The sequence below is a fragment of the Mesocricetus auratus genome, unplaced genomic scaffold, assembly GCF_017639785.1.
Source record: "Mesocricetus auratus isolate SY011 unplaced genomic scaffold, BCM_Maur_2.0 Super-Scaffold_100015, whole genome shotgun sequence".
Classification (NCBI taxonomy): Eukaryota; Metazoa; Chordata; class Mammalia; order Rodentia; family Cricetidae; genus Mesocricetus; species Mesocricetus auratus.
Window position 1 is genome coordinate 28852584 of NW_024429198.1, and position 25210 is coordinate 28877793.

General features: G+C 44.0%; 1 protein-coding gene across 1 annotated transcript in view; it reads right to left on the reverse strand.

Moving 5' to 3' along the window:
• Positions 1-17890, reverse strand: part of Adamts16 (ADAM metallopeptidase with thrombospondin type 1 motif 16) — a 106313-nt gene extending 88423 nt beyond the window's left edge. Inside the window, exons 1-3 of the mRNA XM_013125086.3 lie at positions 17625-17890; positions 17403-17514; positions 12195-12520 (exon numbers count right to left, since the gene is read on the reverse strand). Of these exons, the coding sequence (XP_012980540.2) occupies positions 12195-12520; positions 17403-17514; positions 17625-17708 (522 nt within the window). The 5' untranslated portion in view covers positions 17709-17890. The remainder of the gene's footprint in view (positions 1-12194; positions 12521-17402; positions 17515-17624) is intronic.
• Between the last annotated feature and the right edge of the window lie 7320 nt (positions 17891-25210).

Sequence of the window (25210 nt, forward strand, 5' to 3'; positions counted from 1 at the left end):
GCAAATAAAACAAGGGTTACAGCTCCTTTGGCTGCTGCACTGGGAATACAGAGTCAGATGTTAGCTGTTCTGAGTACTTTATTAATTTACGACTCCTTGTTACACATAAAGTGATCTCCCAGGTGTTGAGGATACACAACCTTCTTTCAAAAGTGTGGGCATAAACAGCAGTCCTAAAAATGTGTAAACAATGCCTTACATTGGAGAAGGCCTTCCCAAAGGGTTGGCATTTATACTTCTAACTGCTCACTATAATTCTAATAGTGTTTCTGGAGAAAGTAGACTATTTTGGAATCCTGTTTACATTCCATTGTGGGACTTCACTGAAGGCTAGCATCAACCATATTTGAATCACAATGTGTGATGATTTTCATAGCCTTGTCTGTGCCATATCCTTCACTAATGGGTAGAGAGAGGCGGAGGAGAGCATGGCCACACAGTTCCTCTGCACCGTGTCCTGTGGTAGGGACTATGACTAGACTCATTCAGTCCTCATGCACTCACCTGAGATCCCCACTAACCACCAATAATGGAGACTGAAACTGGAAAGCAGCTGGGCTAGCATCAGCCCCACACAGGATGCTTTTCCCGACCCTGCTTTCATTTCTTAGTGCTCTTGGTTGAATCCTCTCTCCGCCAGTCTTGTCTCTGGCTTATGTGATCGGGAAGTTTCCCAGTTCATCTGTTTTCCAAGGTAACCACCATGGTTCTCCATTATCTGTGCTCTAAAAGGAGTGTTCATACCCAGTCCTTGTGATGTCAACATCTTAACTGTGTCACCTGGGAAGTTTCAAGTGAAGGGTTGTGTGGATCCGGATGGTCATGTCTCTTGGGTACCATATGATTATATTAATTGGTTTGAGAAGGCCCAACCTAAAGTGGGCAGCACCATCCCCTATGCTTGGATTCTGAACTATAGAGAAGGTGTGTGGTGAGCATGGGTATGTGCACACCTGTTTCTCTCTACCCCTGAGTGTGAATGTGATGTCATCATCTGTTTTACCTTCTGAATTTCACACTGTCATGGTCTGTACCCTAGATTTGTGAAGTAAAACAAGCCTGTGATCGTCTATATTGCATTTTGTCTCAACAGTAGAAATGAAACTCTGATAGTCCTGCATGTTGAAGAACAGTTTACAGTAGGGCACAACATTCCTGACAGAAAGAAGCAAATCTTCAGTGATCTTCTAACCTTACACCAAGTGGCTTCTCCATCCCTGAAGGCTAGGACAGAATGCGTGTCACCTTCCACTTTTATAAAGGACTCAACATGGCAGGAAGGCCCATTCTCAGAATGCTAGCACAGGAGACTCACCATCCCTGCCCTGTGCCTGCTGATTGAGGAAGATACAAGTCTGAGAGGCTGAGGGACAGCCCTTGTGGTGTCTCTGTGCCCTCTAGAAGGGACAAAGACAGAATTGGACAGATACCACCATGCAGTTTCCTAAAGCATATTTAATCAGTGCCTTATGTCAGCCAAAGATCAATGTGAGGTTTGTAACTTGGAAGTTATGTAATGAAGTTTCTCTGTCAATCATTTCATCATATACATAAAGCTGAAAATCAATTAGCTTACAGAATGTTTAGTTTTGTGACAAATTGGTATCTTTCTTTTCAAAATTGTTAAGACTTGATCTGACAATCACTCTATTAGCTCTACTTACTGTTGATTGAGAAACAGAAATCCATTTTTTTTTTGAGACAGGGTTTCTCTATGTTGTTCTGGAACTTATTCTCTGGTATTGAACTTAGAGATCTGCCTGTCTCTGCCTCCTGAACTGGAGAGATGACTCAGCTTTTAAAGGCTAGGTTCACAATAAAAAATAGAGTGATATTTTTTAAACCAGCTATCTTTTATTTGGTTGCCTATAATTCTTTCAAAAAATATGAAATTATCACCAATTTTGCTAATGACTTAAATTTGGATTTATTTGATCTAGTGTCTTTTAAAACACTTGATATTTTCCCATAAAATTTTTTAAAGAAATGAGTTTCCTAAGAATTAAAAAAATAATAAAAATAAAAGCCAATCACCAACAAAGCATAAAACAGCAGTAAGTGCCAAGGGATGATATTCCAGATTGCAGTAAAAATCTGGTAAGTTAATGACACCTAAAAAAACGGGGGGTAGTAACATAAGAGAAACAGTGGCTGGTGGTGGTTCGGAGTTCACTCCTGAAGCGTGGATGCCTAAGAATTGTCCATAAGGGGGAAGGGCAAGTTCACTCTAGGTTGTGGGAGCCTGACAACTGTTCACAAGGAGGAAGGAGAGGCCTCTGCTGATGTATAAACTCACTTTGAGTCAGACTCTGGCCTCAGGTCAAGGATAATGACTCCCCAGTTGCTCCTGATTCCCCAGTTTTTCCTTCAGAAATGATTTAGGTCTGCCAAACTCACAGATGGAAAACACACATATACACTTGTATGTACAAGTCCCCCGAGCACAAGTTCATCCCTGTACATGTCATTAGATACAGCCCCCAAACCTCTTGGGAAAAAAGTTACATTGTTTTTCATTTCACACAAAGGACATACTCTCTAACCAGTAAGACAGAGCAAGCACGGCCTGCCTGGAGAGAAACACCTGTGCAGGCCAGGTCTCCACAGCTCTATCCCACTTACAGACACACTCACCCTTCCTAGCAAGGCCTAGGCCCTGAGACAGGCTTTCCCGTCCCCTGTGTAGTAGAGTGTGTAGTTTGTGGGGTCTTCTTTAGCCCTGCAAACCTGTAGCTGTGTCTATTATTTTTGTTAAGCAACAGAATTCTTGACTCTGCATTAAGAATAATTCCTTCATTTGATGAAATTTTATGGGAGGCTTTAAAACATGCTTTGCACAATTAAAATATAGGATATGAAAGAAGAAAATGCAGACAGACATCCCTTATGTCCTCACCATCACCACAGTGAAGAGCTTGTCTATAGTCTCTTACTTTTACATTTTCCTTCTGGTGCTGATGGCTTACTCTTCAAATCCCACTGTGCTTTGCCCTTAATTCTTAATCACTTCTGCCAGTTCCTTGCAAGGAAACCAGGAAGACTGGATCTGGGAAGGCAGAATTCTAGATTCTTCCTCTGTGACCCTGTGTATTTCCAGTCTTCCTTCTCACTTCCTGTTTGTCTCCTACGAACTTCCTGTTTACTTCCTATTTCAACTGGACTCACCCCCACCTGGAAGTGGCACCTTGCTCTGGCAACTAAAGATAATTCTGGATTGCAGTTTTCCCGAAGCTCTTAAGGCACATTGCTGCCTCATAACTCTAGCAACAGCTAGCTAGCTGCTTATATTCAGAGGTTTGCAGCCAGATTCTGTATTTTAATAACGCAAAAACTCTGCCTTGGTTCCCTCAGCCTTCGCTACTTCCTGCTATTTCCCGGTGACTTCAGAGTCTCTTAACCTCTCAGTTCTCTCATGCCTTCTTACTGTATTATATTGATTTTTCCTCATATTTTATGTAGTTTCTGTCACCTTAATGGGCTGCCCTGAGCAACTATAACACATGAGCATAAACAGAAACCACAAAGGGGGATATGAAGTGTGGAGCTGTGGGTAGAGTAACGGATGCAGTGAGGATGCCTTGTGTATGTCGCTGGCAATGTTAGGTGAGTAGGGAGGGAAACCCTCACAATACCAGTGATGGTTAAGAATGTCAGACTGTGTGAGCCAAGCAGGTACAGTCAACTCCTCTGACAAGAGCCTACAGCTGGAATTCTAAAGTGCTTCTTTTCTTTTGACTCTGCTTTGGGCTGGGATTTGTTCACACATCTACTACCTCACAGTATGTTTGTGCACTCTTATCCCTGAAATAGGCCCACAAACAAACTGTCCCTCACAGTCACTATGTTCCTTCCATCTCACAGGGTCCTTTGGGCTGGTTTCAGGGAGATCTTGGTCGTGGAGGATCTTGTGGCTACACTGGGACGCCACATGAACGCTGTAACCTCATGACCAGTATAGAAACTGTTGCGATGAGACTGACTACAGTAGGAAAGCATAAGGTGCCCGGGCAGCGCTGCTTCATAACAAAGGATCTCCACAGGGTGATCATGAGGGAAGCCTGTCACTGCATCGTCCCAGCCTGCTGCTTGGTGCACGCTACAGACAAAGGCTCCAGTTGCTTTACCATCAAGGTCTCTATACAAAATCTCCCATCTAAGATCTTTCATTTGTTTGTGTTATAACAAAAATATAGTATCACACAGAGCATTTCAATGGACAGAACCTTACACACACACACACACTCTGTTGGCAGCTTCGTCCTAGACTGTCTAAACTCCACAATGAGTTGGAGTGCTGACAAAGCATACTACTACTTAAGATCTCAGTTTCATCACCCCCAAAACTGAGGTAAGAATAATAGAGCATAATTTCATTGTTAAATTTATCTAATTGCCTAATTCTTATTTGCATCTCATGTTGAGCCCCTAACAAAATCCATATTCTGTTCAAAAACAAAGGTTACTTCATGAAACACGATATTGGTCTATTTCCAGTGATGTGCATATATTCCAATTCAAAATTTAAGGGTGCAGTAGTAGCACATATATCTTGGTAGCAGCCAACAGTTCTCTAACTGGATTTAGGATCCTCTCAACAAGAAGGAAACCATGCCTGGTACTGGAAACCCTGCTAGCTACTCCATGCTAGTGAAGTCACAGTAATTAGGGAAAAATCTACAACCACTAAATTACTAAACCAGCATAATTTTTAACCACAATCTATAAATATCTGTTCACATAATGACAGATAAATGTAGCTTTCACCCATCATAAAGAAAACATCTCTTTTCAACTGATGGATAACATTACAGAAAACCACAACCAACCAAAATGCAGAGCTGTGACACCCAGTCCCAATGGCTGCATCTACAAACACTTCTGCATCTTAGTCTTAGGGAACATTGCAGAAGAAGGATCAGAAAAGCAGGGAGTTTTCTATAAGATTATGTCTCCTGGTAACATCTGAAGCTATACTCATAAAGTCTCATTGACACGCCTGCCCAAATGTGGTATGAACAAGGGCAACACCGATGGAAATAAATGTCAAAGTGGGTGGGAACAGCCCATGAGTCCTCAACTCTACACAATGAGCTACTGGCAACTAAAGAAATCTGGGAGAGGGAGAAGTGGTCTTTCCCAGGGAAGAGCACACCAACTGGATGTCCAGTATGAAATCATCAGTCCTGAAAACATAGAGACAAGTAGCATTATGTGAACTGAACAGGTAATATTTAGGATTATATATGTACATACATATGTGCAATTAATGAAAAAAGAAGCCATGAATTTGAAGGAGAGCAATGAGGGCTATATGGGAGAGCTTGGGGGGGGGCGGTAGAAATGTAATTAAATTATAATCTGAAAACAAAAAAGAGTTTAAAAAAATGAAACAAACTTTTTTTAACCATTGTATCTATTCCTGTGCAATCAATGTAACCAGTAGAGACTTCTGAGATCTCCTGGAATTTTCTCACAGCTGTCTGACACACTTCTTCATCATAACCTACTTTGAGTACAGGCCCCGCCTCCCAAGGTAGACTCAGCATCTGCAGATGCCATTACCTAGCAATGCTTTAAAACTTGTATCATCTCTGTTGTCTCCTCCTTGCTGATCCCTTTCTTTCTACTCCTGCTTTCTCATTTTCCTGGCCCAAGAGTATTTTTCCATTAGTTGAAAGTTTGGCAGAACTTCAGCATTTTCTAGGATTTATTGGCTGCTTTAGAAAAAGCTCTCAGTGACTGGAGTTTCCAGGGAATTCCTGGAGTTTGTGGCTGGAAATACAACTTAGTACAATTTAAATAGTTCCCCAAGCAGCTCTCCAACCATGTGAAGGGACTCTTAAACACCAAGGGTCATTGTGACATGATGTGTTCTTAGTTTTGAAAGCAAGAGAAAATTTGATTTTAGGAGAAATGATACCTATTTTACACAGCAATGCCACAACAAAAATAATGCCTTATATCAGGGGAACTAAATTTCATGTAAACATTATGCCAAATGTCATTAAGAAATCATATTTACTTTTTCTATAAGAGGCAAATTCAGAACTAGCCTGAAATACTTTAAGAAAACATGTTCTTGTCACGAATAACAAGACAGATTTCTAAACAAACTCATTGGGAAGTATTGACCAACAGGGTTTCTAAAATACTTCTATCAAAACTCCTAGTGGTCAGTCCAATCACTCTACACTCTAACTACAGACCTCAGAGGAGAATTCAGAGTGTTTACATTCATCATAGAAAGAAATCAAGTGGAATGGGTTATAAAACTAATTTTATCTATATGGGTATCCCAAATTTAATGTAGGGGATAATCTCCCCCTGTCTATCTCTATCTTTCTCCCTCTCTCCATCTGTTTCCCTCCTCTCTCTGTCTCTCTCTGTCTCTCTCTGTCTCTCTCTGTCTCTCTCTGTCTCTCTGTCTCTCTCTCTCTCTGTCTCTGTCTCTCTCTCTCTCTCTCTCTCTCTCTCTCTCTCTCTCTCTCGGTGATGCTCAGGTTTGAATGCAGGACTTTCTAGGTGTTTGGCACACATATTCATCCACTGTACTGCCTCCAATTCCTCATATTTCTATTTATAAGTTTGAAAGACAATAATTCATTATAAGAAAAATGATTTTAGTTAGTAAACAACAACAGTTCAAGGACACAAAGACGATAATGCAAATACTCTTGAAGGAGTCGTGGGCTAGTCTGAAAAGCCTGACTTCTCTAACATGGTCAAGAACTTATAGCTAGGAAGGTCACAGGCCTTGTAAGAGAACCTGAAGAGTTTACTGTGCTAATGTTTGCATAGGACCTAACCAACTCCTCCTAATGTCTTATTATTATGACCATATATTAATGCACCTCTCAGCCTTTATCAGAGAAGGGTGCTTTTACAGTAGGCGGTAATCAACACAGAGACTGACATCTGGTCATTGAGCAGAGAACAAAGGATTGCAGAGTGTTCTCCCTGAGGGGAATATCCATATCAGGCTCATTCCTCCCACTCTCAGGGAGCATCACGAAGAGGAGGATGGAAAATTGTGAGACCCAGAGGCAGGGAATGACTACGATGAAACAGTGTTTTCTAGACACCACAGGGCAGCTGCACACATGCACTGACAGAAGCCAGGAGCCGGGGACCAGGGAAAGGGGGCAGACTATAGAAAGGGCTTTTTGGGGGTTGATGTGTCTGTGTCAGGTTAGAGTTGTGGTGTTAGCTGCACAATTCTGATTGCATTGAAGTGCACTGAATTGCACATTTTGAAGTGAGAAGTCTGAGCTGCATACATTGTCAGTAAAGCTTTTTAACCAAATAGGTAGTATGTATCTCTGAGTAGGTTGCATGGACATATATATTCTCTAAGTTAATATTATTCTTACTGCATTTCCATTATTACCTCTAGCCCAGGAAATCTGGTTACTAAACATTCCCTTATCTGAAAAGAGACAACAGGGCTCATGCCTGTCTGTTTGCCCTTAAATTTGTTTCTTATGTGGTCAAAGTAGCAGAAGATGCACACAGAGTGCTTCACCTTAGTACATTTATGGTAGGTGACGACAGGAGATGTGATGTTAATTTAATAGAGAACGCAGTATAACAGATTCTTTTTTTTGGAAAGTATGTTTATTTAGCAAAATGTATTTCCAATCGAAATACTTGAGGGCAGTGCCAAGATGCTTAGAAATAATTTCAGCACTTAGCAATCTTATCCAATGTTTAAGTTTCATGTGTAAAAATCAGTCCCTACGGGCTCCCTGGCTGTGTTGTTGTCTGGTACCATGGTTCAGCAGTGTTAGCAGTTTCCCCACACACACTGCTTGCTGTGTCTTTATTTTTGGTCATAACAACCCAATTCCATATGAGACTGGAGCTTAGATTTAACCTTTGGACATTTCCTACTTCTTACCAAGATGGGCTGAGTCACCCTCCTGGTTCTCCTCCGGCCCACACTTCTTGTTTTCTCACCTGTCCCCTTGTCTCAAAAAGCAAGCGTCTCCTGGGATGCAGAGTGAGCAAGCTGCAGAGTTACCATGTTGGGGGGGTCATCTGTTATTAAAACTCTTCCAGATTGCTTTTCTGTTGCTATGATAAAACACTATGACTAAAATCAACTTGATGGGAAAGGGTTTATTTCACGTCCCAGTTTCAGGTTGCAATTTATCTCTAAGGGAAATCAAGGCAGAAACTCAAGAAGGAATGCAATCAGAAATCGTGGAGGAATGCTACTTACTGACTAGCTCTGTTGTTCATGTTCAGCTCTCTCCTAACAGCCCAGGCCTACCTGTCTAGGGATGGCACCGCCCACAGAGACCTGGGCCCTCCCACATTAATCACCAATCAAAACAGTCTCTCATAGGCATGGCCACAAGCCAACCCAATGGAGGTGACTTATTCAGCTGATAGTTTCCTATCCCTGGTGATTCCAGCTACTCTCAAACTAACCAGGACAGGTCCCAATCTGACAGTAACTTCCAAATAATTGCTTGTTTTAGCTTTTAAAAATATTTTTCTGGTGAATATTTATTTATCACCAACAGGACAGCACCATCAATTAACTTTCTTGGTCACCCTCATTTCCTAGAAGACTATTAGGAGAATGTTTCCAAGATCAAAATTTGAGGAAGGATGCAGGGAGGGCAGTGCTCCGCACATACCTATTTGAAAATTGTGCTTTCTTATAGCCATACAGCATTCTCTTTAGCTGAATTGTAAACACACTGCATTCTTAAGCATTGTATTTGAATGAAAAGTAGTATTTTTATCCTGTGGGTTGAGCAGGGGCCACACAGTATTTCCTACTAGACAAGATATTGCCTCTAGTATATCCACTGGACTCAGACAAAATGTGGGTAATAGTGAAATCAATGGCTATGGCCTGTGCACACCAGATACAAATCCTTTAAATAACAAAGTGTTTAAGCTGTCTGACCAGAAAAGGCCTCCAGATACCACTTAAGGACAATTTAGAGCTGTCTCTACAAAATTGGATATGCACAGAAATCAGGCTGTCCATGCAAAGGTCTTCAGCTGTTGCAAACTCAAAATTTCCCCTGTAGAACCTGACATGCCTTCATAAAACCACAGAGACAAACTATGCTTGTACAAAGAAGTATAAAGCCGGACCTCATCATCCAGTTAACAACAGCTTCTCATCTCTCTCACCTCACAAAATCCCATCACAGACCTAACCAAGAGGCCAAGCCGAGCTTAAAGAACCCCCTCTCCTTTCTGACTGTCAATGCAGGGAGGAAATCGCATCATTACCGTGGATGCACATCCGAGAGTCCTGGCTTCACATCAAATAAGGCAAATGCTTCTCTGGCTTCCTGCCTCCCATTAGGGAGGAGCATCAGTGGGGCCAGCGGGAGAAACCCTGTACAAATCTCAGCTCAAGTCCTGGGTATTTCATAGGGAACAGAATTTGCCTGGCAGCAGGGAGGCCCTGGTTGTATCCTCAAAAATAATCAGCAAATAAACCTAGAGAACTCATCTGAGAGCAGATATCTGTCTACCATTGACTTCAACTGAATATAAGGGTCAATATGACAATTAACATGAAAGGAGCTGTCATTTAATGGGTGCAGATTTGAAAGAGGGTGACCACAATCAGGAATGAAGAACAGATTTAATGGCTTGTCTTAATTAGGTTTTCTATTGTTGCGATGAAACACCATGACCAAAAGCAAGTTGGGGAGGAAAGGCTTTATTTGGTTTACACTTCAGCATTGCTGTTCATCACTGAAGGAAGTCAGGACAGGAACCTGGAGCCAGAAGCTGATGCAGAGACCATGGAGGGGTGCTGCTTTTTGGCTTGCTGTTCATGGCTTGCTCATCCTGCTTTCTTATAGAAGCCGGGACCACCTGCTCCAGGATGGCACCACCCACAATGGTCTGGGATCTCCCCCATCAACTAAGAAAATGCCTTACAGGTTTGTCTACAGCCAGATCTTATGAAAGCATTTTCTCAGTTGAGGTTGCCTCCTTTCAGATAACTCCAGCTCCTCTAAAGCTGATATATAACTAGCCAGCACACAGCTTGTTGAGAACCAGCTGAATGTTTGTATTGTCTAAGGATGGAGGACATGTGTGACTTTGTTTAAAATACCTTTGATGTGTCCTGTATTACACTAAGCACCTCTAATTCTTCTGCTAGGAGAGAAAGAAAAGCTGCACTCTGCATTTGGAAGCTCAAGGGTAAATCACATTATCACTGTCTCCTTATCAGCTTCCATTGTTTATAGCACAGAAGAAGCCTTCTGGTCTACCCTTTATCACTCCTGTATCTTCTAACAACACCTGTTTACAAGTTTTGCTCTTAATTCCCATCAAATTCAAAGAGAATAAAACATCTCAAACTACTGCCAGCTATCTAGACCCAGGGACAGATTCCAGGGAATAACTAAGCTACTAGGGATGGCTCTGTTGCTGGGGACCACCAGATCATCAGTGCACCTTCAACCACGGGTACCTTCCTCAATTTTGATGGACAAACCTGGCTAAAATCTGAAAAGCATAGCTCACAAACACTTTCCTCTTCTGGATTAAGTATTTTTAGGAAGAAAGCCAAGAATATCTTAAATTTTTGGTGTGTATTACCTGAGAAGATTGGGTCCTTAATTACAGAGTATTTGTTTTTCTTGGTAATGTGGAATAAATCACCCATGTGTCTTCATGCTTAACTAGGATGCTAAGGAACCTAGCTTGGGCCATGGCTTTGTCTACTCTCTAACCCAAATTTCTTATAGATAGAAGCAAATATCAGATCAGCTCATATCAGATTTCACCAAGGAGAAAATATTAATGTGTTAAAAGCATTTTAAAACATTTTACGTTTGCATGTGCTATAAGAAGCTGGCAATGCACATCCATTTGGCACTTACTAATCTCACACACATACACAGATTTCTTATGAGACACAGGAACTGGAATCTCCCTTTCTAAAGAGAAAATTCAGTACAAGACAGATGAGAAGTCTTTTCTAGAGGTGCAGTTGATGCCCAGATATATTATTAAATATTTAAGCTCCTCAAAACCCCCAAACATTTTGACTCCATGTATTTTCAAACCCCTAAATCCTGCTTTGCTCATCCATCTCTAAAATTATTCTTGCTTTTTTCTTTAAAATATGGAATTACCATAAGCAAAGTAAAAGAAAATCCATCCAGATTTCTACCTTTGTGAGCCTAAGGGATACTGATGGTGATGGTTAATATTTACTGTCATTTTGATAAGATTTAGTTGCCATGGAAACATACCTCTGGCCATGCCCATGAAAGACCAATTAGATGAGGTTAACTGAGGTGGGCAGACTCATACTAATTCTGGGTGGCACCATTCCATGGACCTAGACTGTACACACAGGGGAAAGCCAGCTGAGCACCGGGAGTCATCTCCCTCATCCTCCTGACTGTAGATGTAATGTCACCAGCTGCCTCAAACTCCTACCACTGTGGCCTCTCCCCGTGATGGACTGAACTGAAAACAGAGACAAAACAAACCATCTTTTCCTTAAGTCGCTTTTGTGGGGGGCATCTTGCCATAGCAACAAGACAAACAACTGAAGACACAAAATCCCAGTTTGAACACATGGTCCTTTATTCTAAGCTCCCTGAAGCTGGGATGAAGCTTAGATACTCAGAGATTGGGAAACCCTGAGATAGACTCATAGTCTGGCAGGACCAGCATGGCCCCAGCATGGATGAAAGCCCTGATTTGTAAGTACACAGCCATTGTCAAACTGGCAGACACACCATTCTAGTGGGCTCAGAAATCCCATCAAATAGCCCAGACAACCAAGTAATTAACACTGTGACTGGTTCTAACAGTGACGACTTCTACAGTTTCCACTGTGGTACCACACATGAAAGCAACAATAACAGCAACAAGAACAGCAACAAATAATTAATGTATTCAGACATGGCCACAACTTCTTAGGTGTTTCTTTCAAACAGACAAGTTCTTACAGTTTTTTTTTTGAGACAAAAGGGTGGGAGCAGACACCATTCTACTGGCCCAAGAAAAGAAGAGCACAGAATATTTTAAAGAGTTGCTTGACTATTTCCACCTGACGTTACAGATCACAGAAATGTCTCCTGGGGTAACAGCACAGCTGAAATGTTCTCAGGGAACCTGGTTTTGCCTCTGCTCCCCCACCTCCCTGGGTACCTCACTCCCTGTGGACAGGGAGTGCTGTCAGTACTCACCAAACCTTGGCAGGTAGAAAGGGCCACTGAAGAATTCCCCTGGGACCTTAATGAGCCTTGGTAAAAGCAGAACTCCTCTGGTGGAAACATCTGCACAGATGTGGTGCCGCCCTTCCCCAGAGTTTGCACCATGAATCCAGGAGCCACTAAGTTGCTGGCCGCCTTTAGGTCTAGATGGAGCTCATGCCTGGGGCCCTTCAGGCGCAAGTGTAGGGCATCTCCTCTTGGCTGGGCCACCGCTCTCCGCCTCCGCTGGTGGTGCAGGATGTCATGGGAAACATAATCTCCCTTGTGGTCCACCTCGTAGGCAGACACCAGGTCGTACTCTGAAATTGAGAAAGAAGAGTTCTGAGAGGAGCCTCAGATAGCCTACATGTGATATAATCCCAGGCGAGCAGCTCTTCTTTGATGGGCATTTGTCCTCCCTTTTATGTGTAGTGGAATTTGCTCTATCAGTAATGAAGCGTCACGGCAGCAGACACTTGCCTGAAGTTTGTTCTCATCATTTCCTCATCTAGCTCTGTTGTTTACCTCTCCCTGTGGATTTGAGACTGGGTGGATGTTGAATCCCCCTTCTCATCTCTTACTGAGTGGAAATGGCAAGATGCTCTTATTTTATAATAGTTGTGAAACATTCCTCTCTTTGTACACTTTATATTTTGCATAAAAATTTATACTGAGCTGACAAGAAATTTTGGTTTTGAGTGTCATAACTAAAAGGAAAGAAAACCCAAGATAGATATTCTTGCTATTTACGTAATTCTGAAGTTATTGAACACACAGGAGGAAATGCAGACTAGAGACACACCCTAGGACTCCCAGGTTATGATACAGAGACAGTCACCATGTGCTGAATGTGAGATACTGAACCACCACCGATCTTCCTGTTGCCCTGATTTCCCTTTTGTCTAACTGGGCTCTTAAGACATCATCAGTAACACAACTCTGGGTCATGTCTTACCACTATACTTATTGGTGTCTTGGTTTAAAGAACATAAGAAAATAAGATACTGTCAGACCTACATAGCTAAGACCACTGAATCATTTAGTACTGCACCTAGAGACACCACCCTCTGCAGAAAGCAGAGAGGGGGGTTTCATTTCCGAGCTCTACCACGGTCCTATGTACATAGTAGCATCTTCTGCTATTCCAGGAAATCATCTTTTACTTTTAAAGATGATAACCAGGACTTTATCACCATTTACAGTATCTTTTTTTGTCTCCACAATCTGGGTAGGCTATTTCCAGCACGGTAGGAACCAAGGGCTGGGCTTCTAGATCAGGGTCACAGCTGGCTGCTCAGCCATGTTATTAGCTGAGACCCGTGGCCAAGGTAACTTTGTGGAGTTCAAGGTTAAAAAAATATTTTAGTTAGAGATTATCTAGCTTTGTTTATGTATTCAAAATATTTAATTAAACATGTGTGTGTGTGTGTGTTCAAATCTATATGAGTTTTAGCTGACTTTTGTGCCTGTGTATTTTTCTAGTAGCATGTTGTCAGGCATTTCCTCTGAATGTATAGTGAGGCGTCTTTGCGAAGAACACCACTCCAAGCATTGGACCTAGGGGAATCTAACCTGACTACAAGGCAGATCATCCTTCAGACTCGAGACCCAGCACCTTTGGACTTCCACTCTTTCCAATGTTCTGAGCACTCATTTCCTCCCTGTATTATAAACATGCTCATTCCCAGAGGTAGCTCCGTTAGCCTCTTGGTGATCATGGCTCCTCTTCTGATTCATCACGAGCAAACAGACACTTTGCAGACTCAAGTGTAAAGTATTACTTGATTATAGAGAAGCAATATCCAGGCACCTATCACCAATTTATTTTGAATGGACCCTGTGATCCTATTCTGTTGTGCCAAGCGATAAACAGGGGAACCAGAAGAAACATAGACAGCAGCCAGTGACATGCCACAAAAGACATGTGGCTGCACATAGGAGAGGTGAGGAAAGTTGGAGATTAAAAGGCAGGGTGCCTTGCTGGGGTGTTCTTCTGATGACCATGCTAAGTGAGAACTCAAGGACAGAAAGACTATGGCACCTGCCACATAGCAGAGGGTAGACCAGTGCTTCTGCTCCCAGAACTCCACGCTTCTCCAGTCCCAAGCTTAATCTACCAGTCTAGCAAGTGAGGACACCTGGCTGGGCTGGGAAGCAGCCTATAGATGAGCAAGGCAGCAGGTTCCCTAATCTGGACATGATTGCGTCTGTGATTGAGCTGTGATAGGGTAAGACACATTACATTGGCTTATATACTATTTTGTGTAGGGGTGTGGAGGATCAGACAATGTGGTACACAGTGAAGGGGGACAGGCAAGCATAGCAGGACTCAGCAAGCATGAGAATGACGGTGCATACTCTGTCTGTACACTGTTGGTGTGTAGCTCCCCAAAGCGCTTTCTGTAGAATGACACCTCCACTGTTCTCTGTACTGTGGGGCAAGCATGTAGGCTGGGGTGGTGTTAGCTGTCACAACTGGCTCCTCATGGGGTAGTCCCCCTACATCTCTTCTAGTTTCTTCCCCCTTCCGCAGGGGTAGTGGCATCAATCTTGTGGGAAACCTAATTAGTGAGCTCCATTGTACAAAGAAAGGCGATCGTGGCCATATCATACAGCCATACCATTCCTCAGTATGTGCCCGGAGAGCTGTCAGTCAGTATACTTTAGAGACAACAAACACTTTTCACAGAATCTGCCTAGGTCTTCACCACCAGGTGAACAGATATGGAAAATGGTAGGCACACACACACACATACACACACACACACACACACACACACACACACACACACACACACAGGAGAAGGGGTAAAGAACCAGCTATTTGCTTGCAAGACAATGTATGTATGTAACCATAGATCATCATAGTAAGTAAAACGAGACCCAGAAAAACAAATACACCATATTTTCTCTAAATGTGGAGCCCATATTTTCTATAGATGTGTAAATCTTATATTCCTATATAATATTTAAGGTAGAAGTGAGACTGCCTGGGGCATTGAATGAGAATGGTGCGAGGCAGAGATGGGAGAAAGAAGAGGGTGACAGAGTGAATGTGTCAAGGTAAATGGTACACGCGTGTGCAGAAGCCCTTGTGAAGCCCACCAGCAGACACGATGAAAACATTTAATGGCCAGTGTGACACCAAGAAGAAAAAGCATCCAGGAGGACCCTGCTGTGAATACCATGGGTTCAATAACTTCATCATCAAGGGAGCTTTAAATGTCACCAAACTTTTCAGTTGCGGGCTTTGCTCATTTTGATATTTAATCATTTTTTTTTACGACACAGGGTTTCTCTGTATTGTTTTGGAGGCTGTCGGTCCAGCCTGGCCTCGAACTCACAGAGATCCGCCTGCCTCTGCCTCCTGAGGGCTGGGATTAAAGGCGTGTGCCACCAAACGCCCGGCCACTAATAATTGTTTTTTAATACAATTCACTTACTATACTTACTGAAAATAGCAAGAAACCTTACAAGTCTCACATTTGGTCAAGCTAATAGCTTGAAAGAGTTAATTAAACTATTAGCAGTAATCACAGAGACCAGGCTTCCTACCATCAGCAGGCGGGAAGGTCACTGAGTGCTCTTGGCCCTGTTACTCTCTTCTGCCACATCTTGCTTCTGCTGTGTGGCTGCTGTCCACTCTCTCACTTTGTCTTCTGATAACTAAGGGGTGACAGCTCCAGGAGGGAGGTGTGCAGGCATCCTGTCTCCACTAAGTTAGCACCACCCTGGTAATCACTCACACCCTGGGTGCTGAATGCTGTGATCAGGCCGGTAAATGTCTGCCATGGAAACACTACCCTTGAGATCCGGAACTAAGATGCCAGGCAGGGAGAGGTTTGTGGCCTCAGGCAGAGAGCTTGTCTTCTCTTCCTGTCTGCAATGTTATCATCTTGGAAAAGCCTTCATTAGTGCAATAAACATGTCCCAGGTGTGCTGGCTGGCTTGCCCAGCCTGCTCCGTGCTAAGCCTGACAACCAGAGTTTGATCTCTGGACTCACACAAGTTTCCCTCTGACCTCCACAGCACCCTGCACCCTACACAATAAATAAATGTCGAAAACGTCGCGAGTCCCTATGGAATTTTCATGATTTTATTCTGAAGATAGAGCAAAGTCCAGCGTTAGAGCAGTAACAACTCCAACAGCTCATGATGCTGCGGAATGCGAAGAGAGGCAAGGTGGAGATGGGCAGGGGACAGAAGGTGGATTTTAAGCACCACAACGTTCCCTTCCAAAGGCTCTGAAAACGGGTCTAAGGCAGTGTACTGTTTGCGTCTGGCGCCCTCCAGTGGTGCTCAGAGTCCTAAGGTCGAGACTTAGCTACCCCTTCCTAACTACCCACTCCATATTTAGAAGGAGGGATTTCAGCATCCAACGTGATCATTCGGTTCTTGTAAGTTTACCATGACGAAGAAAGCGATGATGAGCACTTCCAAAGTGTCAATTCTTTAGCCGTGTAAATTTTTCGAAAACCCACCAAGAAGATTAAACCTGGCTCGCCGCTGCTCTCCAGTCCTGCTAACAACCTGGAGCTAATTCATCCTGGGAAAGGACACTAGGGTAACATCCTGCCGGCGCTGCGGACCCAGCGCGGACTAGAACCTCCTAGTAACCAGTGCTAGCCTGCTTTCTCAGTCACCAGACGTCATTGTTCGGACACCTCACAAGTGAAAGCTTCTTGTGAACCACACCGGCGGCTGTCCCTTGCAGAGAAGTTCACGCCCAAGGTAGCCCAGGAAACGACTGTACCTTGGGAAGTTCTCCTTCTAGTGATACTAACGTGGTCACCTTCTGTCTCCCGCGGTGACAGCCAAAGGTGGAGAAGGCTTCAAAGGGAAAGAAAGGCAAGGGAGAAGCTGCTGGAGTGGGGACTATGCTGCCTAGGATAGGTTTGTTGTATGCATTAATAATGCGCTAATTACGTTGATATATAGAGTGATCTGGAGTTTGCCTACGTTTAGATATATTACCCTTTCTCCACTGTAACGCTGGCAAAGCCATTACCGTTTTACTGGAAAACATGATACAGACATTGGTGCAAGTCATCTGTGAGCAGGATCTCACAGTGTAAAGAAAAGGCAAGATCGCATTTTCAAAGCGCTAGGAGTCCTGAGCCCCGAGAGACTTGCAGACCAGCTTCAGGGAGTTGCGGAACGCTTACCTGTGAGGATCTGAGAGCCCCCACCTCGCGAACTTACCTTCAGCTTCCAGCCTTTCCAGCCAATCCGACCGAGAGGATGGTGGAGGTTGCGGGTCTCCCGGACTCCCAGACGCTGCAGCTGAGGGTCCCAGGGCGCAAGCAGGTGTCTGCTAGAAAAAGTGAGAGAGCACCTCAGAGAGAATGAGGGACTGCAGAGCCTAGCCACCCGAGGAACGCACTTCCCACCATCAGGGACTCTGCTGGTCTCTGAGCTACTCACCTGCTCACTGACCTGCGCCAGCAGCAGCACCCAGAGCGCAGCACAATGGCAGGGCTGCATGGCCCAGCTGCCCTGAGGGCTCATAGGACTCAGCTTAGCGCGTCTCTGGCGGGCGGCGGGGGTCACTGGATGGTCCCGGTGTAAGCGGTGTGCTGGGAAGCAGAGGACCGGATCCCGCAGAAGCACAGGAATTCCAGGCAGCGACACCAGTTATCACTGAAGCTTTGCTCTGCACCAGGGGTGGAGTGGCAGCGGTGGCGGGGGCGGTGGAGCACCCGCCCCAACCATGGGACAGCAGGGAGGAGGACAGGGAAAGAGAGGGCAGGGCGAGGGAGGGCAAAGGAGAGGAGAGGGGGAGAGAGGAGGGAGTAAAGCTGGGAGGAGGGGTACCAGGAGGAGAAAGGCCAGGGAGGAGTGGCAGGGCGGAGAGATCAAGACACGGGAGATGCACGGAATGGAGTGGGCATCCTTCACACATACAATCCAGCACAGGGGTGTTTTGCCCACCAATATGGAACCCAGGACAGTGTAGTATCTAGCCAGTCATCTGCCCCTGAGCCCTTGTGGCTAACTGTCCTGGTACAGGTCAATGGGTCTTCTCACCTAAGGGCACGATTGTGCAGCCTAGGGGCAAGGCCCTTGCTGCCACTCCCTAGCTATTGCCCAATCTGGAGCCTGCCTTCCCTTCTGATGGGGGATGTACAGGGAGGCGTGGATCAGTTTATAAATGAGAGTCCTTAGTTGTCCTGGGGGCATGTGAAGTGAAGGGGCGAATGGGGGCAAGATAGGACAGGGCAGGGCAGGGCAGGGCAGGGCAGTGGAAGCTATTGAGGAAACTGGGTCTCCCATGTCATTAATGTGGTATTGGGCAGCAATGGCTGGTTTCAGGTTCACCTTAGCATTTGGCTGGCCTGTTGAGAGAGCAGGTGTGGGGAGACTGGGTTTCCAAGGCATCTTATTAGGAAGTCTAGGGACCCTAACCTAGACAAGACCAAGGCAACCAGTGAATGTTCTCTCTCCAGGGCTGTGTTCTGGCCCATCCATGACCTGTGTATGTTTTTATTATGAGTGCCCAACAATGACTGATAGCGTCTGCTGCAGTGTGAGTACAGGTACATATAGTACTGAAAGCACACAGGCAGGTGTTTGTACATGTGTGACCCCCAGTGACAGGCCACCCCAACAGCTGCCCTTCACTTACCTTCTACAGGTCCCAGGCTCCCAGGCACCTTGAGTTTAGGGTCCCTCATTTGAGGCTGAACTGACCTTGCCTGGCCTGCAATGGTGGGAGGGATGCATGGGCTGTAGTGGCTGTGGTTTGCAGGATGCTTATCCCAGCCCACATTGAGCCGAGGCTCCCCAGGATGGCTCTTTATTGGCCTAAAATGTCAGACATTGCAGAAAGGACAGAGCAGGACCGAGATTGACTGATGTATCTGTGTATGTATATCCATACCATTGGCCTTCTCTCTCCTCTCTCCTCTTCTCTTTCATAGTTGCTCTGTCTTTCTCTCTGTCATACATGGAAATCTCTTCAAAAAAGTTTGGTTTATTCTTTCATTCTTTTACAGTTACATGCACATATACTATGTTCTTTTGTCAAAGCTCCCCATTATCTTTCCTTATCTCCTCTCTATTCTACCAGAACTCTCTTGTTCCCATTATACCCGACTCCTTCCTACTCCCCCACACACCTCGTGTGTGTGTGTGTGTGTGTGTGTGTGTGTGTGTGTGTGTGTGTGTTCCACTGCATTTAATTAGGATTACCTGAATGAATATGGAGGTTATTCACTGAAGCATGGGCAATGTCCCAGTCATGGAGGAATACGAGTCCCTCGCTCCTGAAACGTTTAACTGTTTAGTTCCTCTGGGAGGGGAGGAGCCCATAAGATTTGTGTGTAATGAAACATTAATGGGGCCAGCCTAAAGAAGGTTTCATGTAAGCAGCCACTGATGTAATGAGTTCATAATACTGGTTTGTCTGTCAGGCATGAATTACCCACTGGTACAATAGAGGCATGACTGTTATGGGGATAACCACGTGCTTTCTTGTTGGATTTTAGACACACTCCACAGGAGGAATTCATACCTGATACTATAAAGCTGGTCAAAGCTCATTAGCGAGGGCTTTCAGAGGCCCTAGGAAGGGACCTACTACTGGTAAATGGAGAGAATGTCAAACTGCCTTCTAAACGTTTATGCTTATGCCCCATTGTCTTTGTTAGGGTTTCTATTCCTGTGATAGAACATCATCGCCAAAACCACCGTGGAGAGTACATGGTTTATTTCATGTTGCAGCTTGTATTCAGTCATGGTAGGAATCTGGAGTCAGGAACTGGTGTAGAAGCCATCGAGGAGTATTGCCCTATTGGCTTTCTCTCCATGGCTTGCTCAGCCTACCTACTTATAGTAAACAGCATTGCCAGCCCAGGAGTGGCACTGCCTACAGAGTTTGTCTTTGTCACGTTAATTATCTGTCAAGAAAATGTAGCACAGACTTGCCCAAGAGCCAATCTGGTGGGGGCATTTTATCAGTTGAGAGTCCCTCTTCCTAGGTGACTCCAGTTTGTGTTGAGGTAAAGTCAGTCAGCACACCCACAGAGTATTGTTATTCTCAAACTTGGTCACAAAAGGTATGTTTTTACTTTTATGTAAAGATCTGAATTTGAGACTGTCCTTAACAACACGCCTGTCACTCCTCTCTGCCTCTTCTCCCAGTGCCATGAAGCTGTCTGCCCTGGTTTATACCTCAGAGCGTACGCTCTCACCCATCAGCAGGGACAGACTAAGGTAGGCAGTGCCTGAAGTTCTCGAAAACATCCCCCATAAAGAAGAGATGTTTATCTTTCTTCTGGGTGCAGATCCTCATGTGTTTGGTAAGTGGGGTTTCTAATTATCCCCAGTCCGGTCCAGGGCAACATGAAGGGAACCAGACTGTCCTGTGGTAGATGCCTGGGGCTTTCTTCCACAAGTTCCAACAGTCTCAAAGAAGGATGAATGGCTGACATTAAGCGTTCAGTCTTACAATGTAACTTAGCACAGTCTTAATGAGACTCTTTCCACTGTGACGTAAGACACAATACTCTTTACAAGGACGGTCCCTTCTATTTCCCTTGGTTGTGCAAGGAATCTAGTCTTCATCCTAGAACCAGCCTCTTGGGACAGCACATGGGCAGGTGGAGAGCAGTGCAGTAACCCACCTCTCAATCTTAGGAGAAGCCACAGGGAAGCTAACAGTGGAAACAGGTCCTCCTCCAAAGGGCTGGGTGGGATTGAAAGACCACATTTTGTAGGGTTTGGCCTTACAGTATTGGGGCCAAATCTTCCAAATGTATATAGAGAAGATACAGTGCAAATCAGAATGTGAATTGCTCTAATATGAAAATGTCCCATTCTGGAAGAGCACTATTCCCTGACTGGAAGAGCACAGTTCCCTGACAGGAAGAGCACAGTTCCCTGGCACAGAGGTGTGTGTCAGGCCCCTCGCAAGTCACAGGCCAGCAGTTCAAGCGACCACACCTGACACTACCGGGCTCCCCTGTCCCATGGCAGCATGGGACCAGGCAAGGTTTCACTTCTACCCCAGCCATTCCTTTGATCCCACTAGAGGGCAGTTTATAGACCTGGGAATAGAATTTTCCTCCATCATGAAAATTAAGTATAATAAGAAATAATTTTAAAAATTTATGGAAGAAAATTTAAAATTTTAGTCTGGGAGAGAGTAAGTTTTGGGACCTTGTGTCCTATCGATTAGGGCTTCCTGTGAGCACAGGGAAGTATAGTTTTGGGGATCAGGGTGCACCAGATGAAAAGTCCTGCCCCAGACCTAGATCATGTCAAGATCCGTTGTACAACCTGACCACAGCAGTGGTGATAGGATCGCGGTGCCTGGGTCTGGGGGAAAACAGAACAATACTGATGTCTGAGAGGTGAGGGGAGAACCATTCTGGACTTATGACATCTGCTGCTCTCCATTCAGCAAGGCTTTCATTCCTCAGCTCTTGGAGATGTCACAGTTTGCAAAGGAAAGGAAAGGAAATCTCGCAGAGGAAAGGGAAATGGAAAACAGAAGAAATGACATTGGGGCTTAAGTTCAAAACTGTACACTTGTGAAGATTAATTCTGATAATAATCACAATTTACGCTGTGGTATACTACCCCCTCTATTTACACTGTCTATAATAGTGACTGCATAGTGTCAATCTATAAGTACTTATAGTAAAGGTATAATTTTTGATCATGTAAGCAATGGTGCAGAAGGAGACACACAACCCCACAGTTCTGATCAAGGCCTCTACTCAGGTGAAGCTGGGATTCATGATTTAACTGCAGAAAGAAATTTCAGAATGTGGCAGCCTGAAGTAGAGTTTGAGTTTATTAAAGAGGTTTATTTTTTCACATAGATTTTAGTGTGGGAGGGTACGGTTGATAGGAAGGGAGGCTCTTGATAGAGGAACAGGATATGCACAGAATTATGTCCCAATTGAGGGTCACCCTTCATTGTCTCTGTATTAGGGACATACATGAGTTTGATGGGTTCTGAAGCTATTGTCTCTAAAAGCCTGCTAGGATTTGGATGAGTTTACAGGGAGGCTCCCAAGGAGCACAGGGCAGCACAGTATTATACCTGACAAGGTAAAATGCTGCATCGCGAAGGGAGTGCAGGAAGTTAGGATATATTCAATGTAATGTTGTGATTGTGAGACTCATAAAAATAAATATCTGGGAAAGGAGTAAGACCACACTCAAGGTCATGTAAGACCCAGCATTAGGTGTGATTCATTGCTGTTTTCACATTCTTGTTCGGAAATATCTGCGTATGAAAAGAGTACTGTCCACTCTGACAGCCTTCACAGCAAACAGGAACTGTACAGCCATTGTTGACACCCAGCTGGTGAGAGACTGCAATCAGAGTCTGGATTGAGAGGTAACTCCTCTTTCCTGTATGTTTGTTCCCTGCATTTCCTCTTTCTCTCCTATCTCAGTTATTGTACTAATTTGTCATCATAAAGTGTGATACCTGCTATCACACATGAAATAATGTGCCAGCGTTCCACATTGCCCTGTAGTGATGTCCTTGTTCCGCCTCCCACAATGTGACTCTCTAGTAGAGCGGTTGCTAAGACACCTTGGAAGCGAAAGCTCTCCCAAGCCAAGCTGGTAGTCCATAACAGTGGGGCCTGTAGCCGGCCTGCTTTACTCCCCTGGGACCAGAGTTAACAACAGTAACTGGGCAATCTTGGCTGTCACTCAGCCGCCGCCCCACAGGAACCATCAGAATGTGAAAGAGCCACCGGTGAGAGGACATCTGGCTCACTCTCTTGCATTTCACTTTGGCCTGTGGTTCTGGTCCTACCTGCAGGCCAGCATGGGAATGTTGTTGGGTGGTTGCCAGGTTCCCTAGAAGTAGCTGCATGAGAGACATTAGTAGTGGTCTCAGTCGGAGGCTGTCACACTGTCACTCTGCAATATTCTGCTGACCAAGGGATTCCCACAAGCTGTCCTGATGCAGGGGGACGTACACTATGGTTTTGCAGTGGGGGTTCCTGTGATGAAGAGGGTGAAGAAGAGGGCTTCTTCTCACCTCCAACCTACCTTGTTTTGTTAAAAACGCCATCCTTGTACAGGTTTACATTTGTGCTGCTGTTCTCTGTGTGTGTTCATCCCTACATCCCAACCACCAAAAACTAGACGCAAAATAAAGACTCCAGACCTTGTTGCTTTTTTCGCAGAGATGTCCTTGTTCACCCTCCTGTCCCCGACACACTTACTTTGGTGGAAGGAAAACCTGGATGTAAGCGTGCCTTTATACTTTTGTTGATCAGTCAGTGAGCTCTCCATCAGCTTTGAGTTTGTGCTTTTCAGGATGCGTTTGGTGGACTATCTTGCCATAACTTTTGCCCTGAGCATATTAGGGTTACATTCTATGCTCACATCCTGTTCTTCCTTCTTGGGAACCATTATTTTTCACATGGACAAGTTTGTTGTTGGGAAGATATAGCATTAGATAGTGAATAGTGATCTATAGACAGAGAAAGTAGATATTAATGAAATCCTAAAATGGCCAGGGCAGTTACTGAAATAACCACAATACATATGTGCCCATGTAAATAAAATACTGTGCTTATATTTTCTAAAATGCTTTCAAGGCTAAGCAAGGGAACAGAAGGCAGAAAGGTGCATTGTTAAGCTGCATTGTAAAGCTTAAGAACCCGAGGAATCAGCTAAAATCCACCTTAAAATTAACACTAATATTAACTCACAGTGTTCCTCCCTGGTGATATCTAACTTGAGCTCAGCCTTCAACACTGTATTGGGAATAACTCCCCACAGTAATTAAAGAAGACACACAGACTATGGGGAAGTTAAAAGCATGGAGAGGTTTTTAGTAGCAGCAAAATAGAAAGAAAAACAAGAAGGCAAGGTCATGAACAGAGGACATTTAAGCATTGTTGGGTCTGATTCAAGAAGCAGAATATCTTAAAGGTCTTAGATTTCGTTTCAGAAGCAAAAGTTAATATTATATTAAAATATACATTATTGCAAAATGTGGGATATTGGTAAACAATATTAAATGCTAATTTACATTTGTTAGGTAGGTAGACAAAAGAAAATTGTCCAGTAACACTAAGCTACTTTATACTTGACAGGTAAACATAAGACAGTTGAGAACAGGATATAGCCCTGGGTAAAATTTTACAACCTGGAGGATTCTTCATTTTCTCATCTCTATAATGGGCATGATGAAATAGTGCTCACACTAAAATCTCAGCACTTTCTGTGTGTTGGAGACCTGCCTGGGACTGACTCTCTTTCTCCCTTCCCTTCTCTCTCCTCTCTCCCTGTCCCTCTCCATCTCCCTCCCTTTTTCTCTCCCTACCCTGCTCTCTATATAAATCCTATACCCCCTCTATATATAAATTCTACTTTCATAGGTCATTTTAAGGACTGGTTGAGTTAATATTTATAATGGACTTAGAACAGAACATAGAATGTATAAAGTACTCTGAGTCTAACACAACTTTAATTTTAAAACAATATAATGTTTTTGATGTACCACCTTCCCTACTTTTATGTGAACGCTAAGGGTCTGAACTCATGTCCTCATTATTCATGCTTCTTTGTGAACAATATTGTCTGCAAAAATAAAATATCTTAAATATGCAAATTTTCATTGACTTCTGACAACTGAGACATGTTTTCCCAAGAAATTCACCCACTTGGTTCTCGAATCTTACCTGAAACACAACAGCTCCAGTTTTCTGTGACTCTGCTGTGAAGATGATGGACACATTTGACCAGCATGTTTAACATCCAAATCTGAAAATGTCCTATAAGGTAACCTAGAATTCGAAAGCAGCTGATTGTATAATAATTAAAATAAAGAAAATTAGTGAAAATGTAGATTATGCCTCTTTAACAATTTTTCTCACTCACATATGCGGCATACCACTCTTAACAAATCAGAAGTTCTGAATTTTAAATCTAACCTTAGGCTAAACACTGAAAAACAAACCAGTTTTCCTAAGTTACCCTTTGTGAAACTGCCATAGGCAATGCCGTTCTCATTTTCCCAAGTCCTTTCT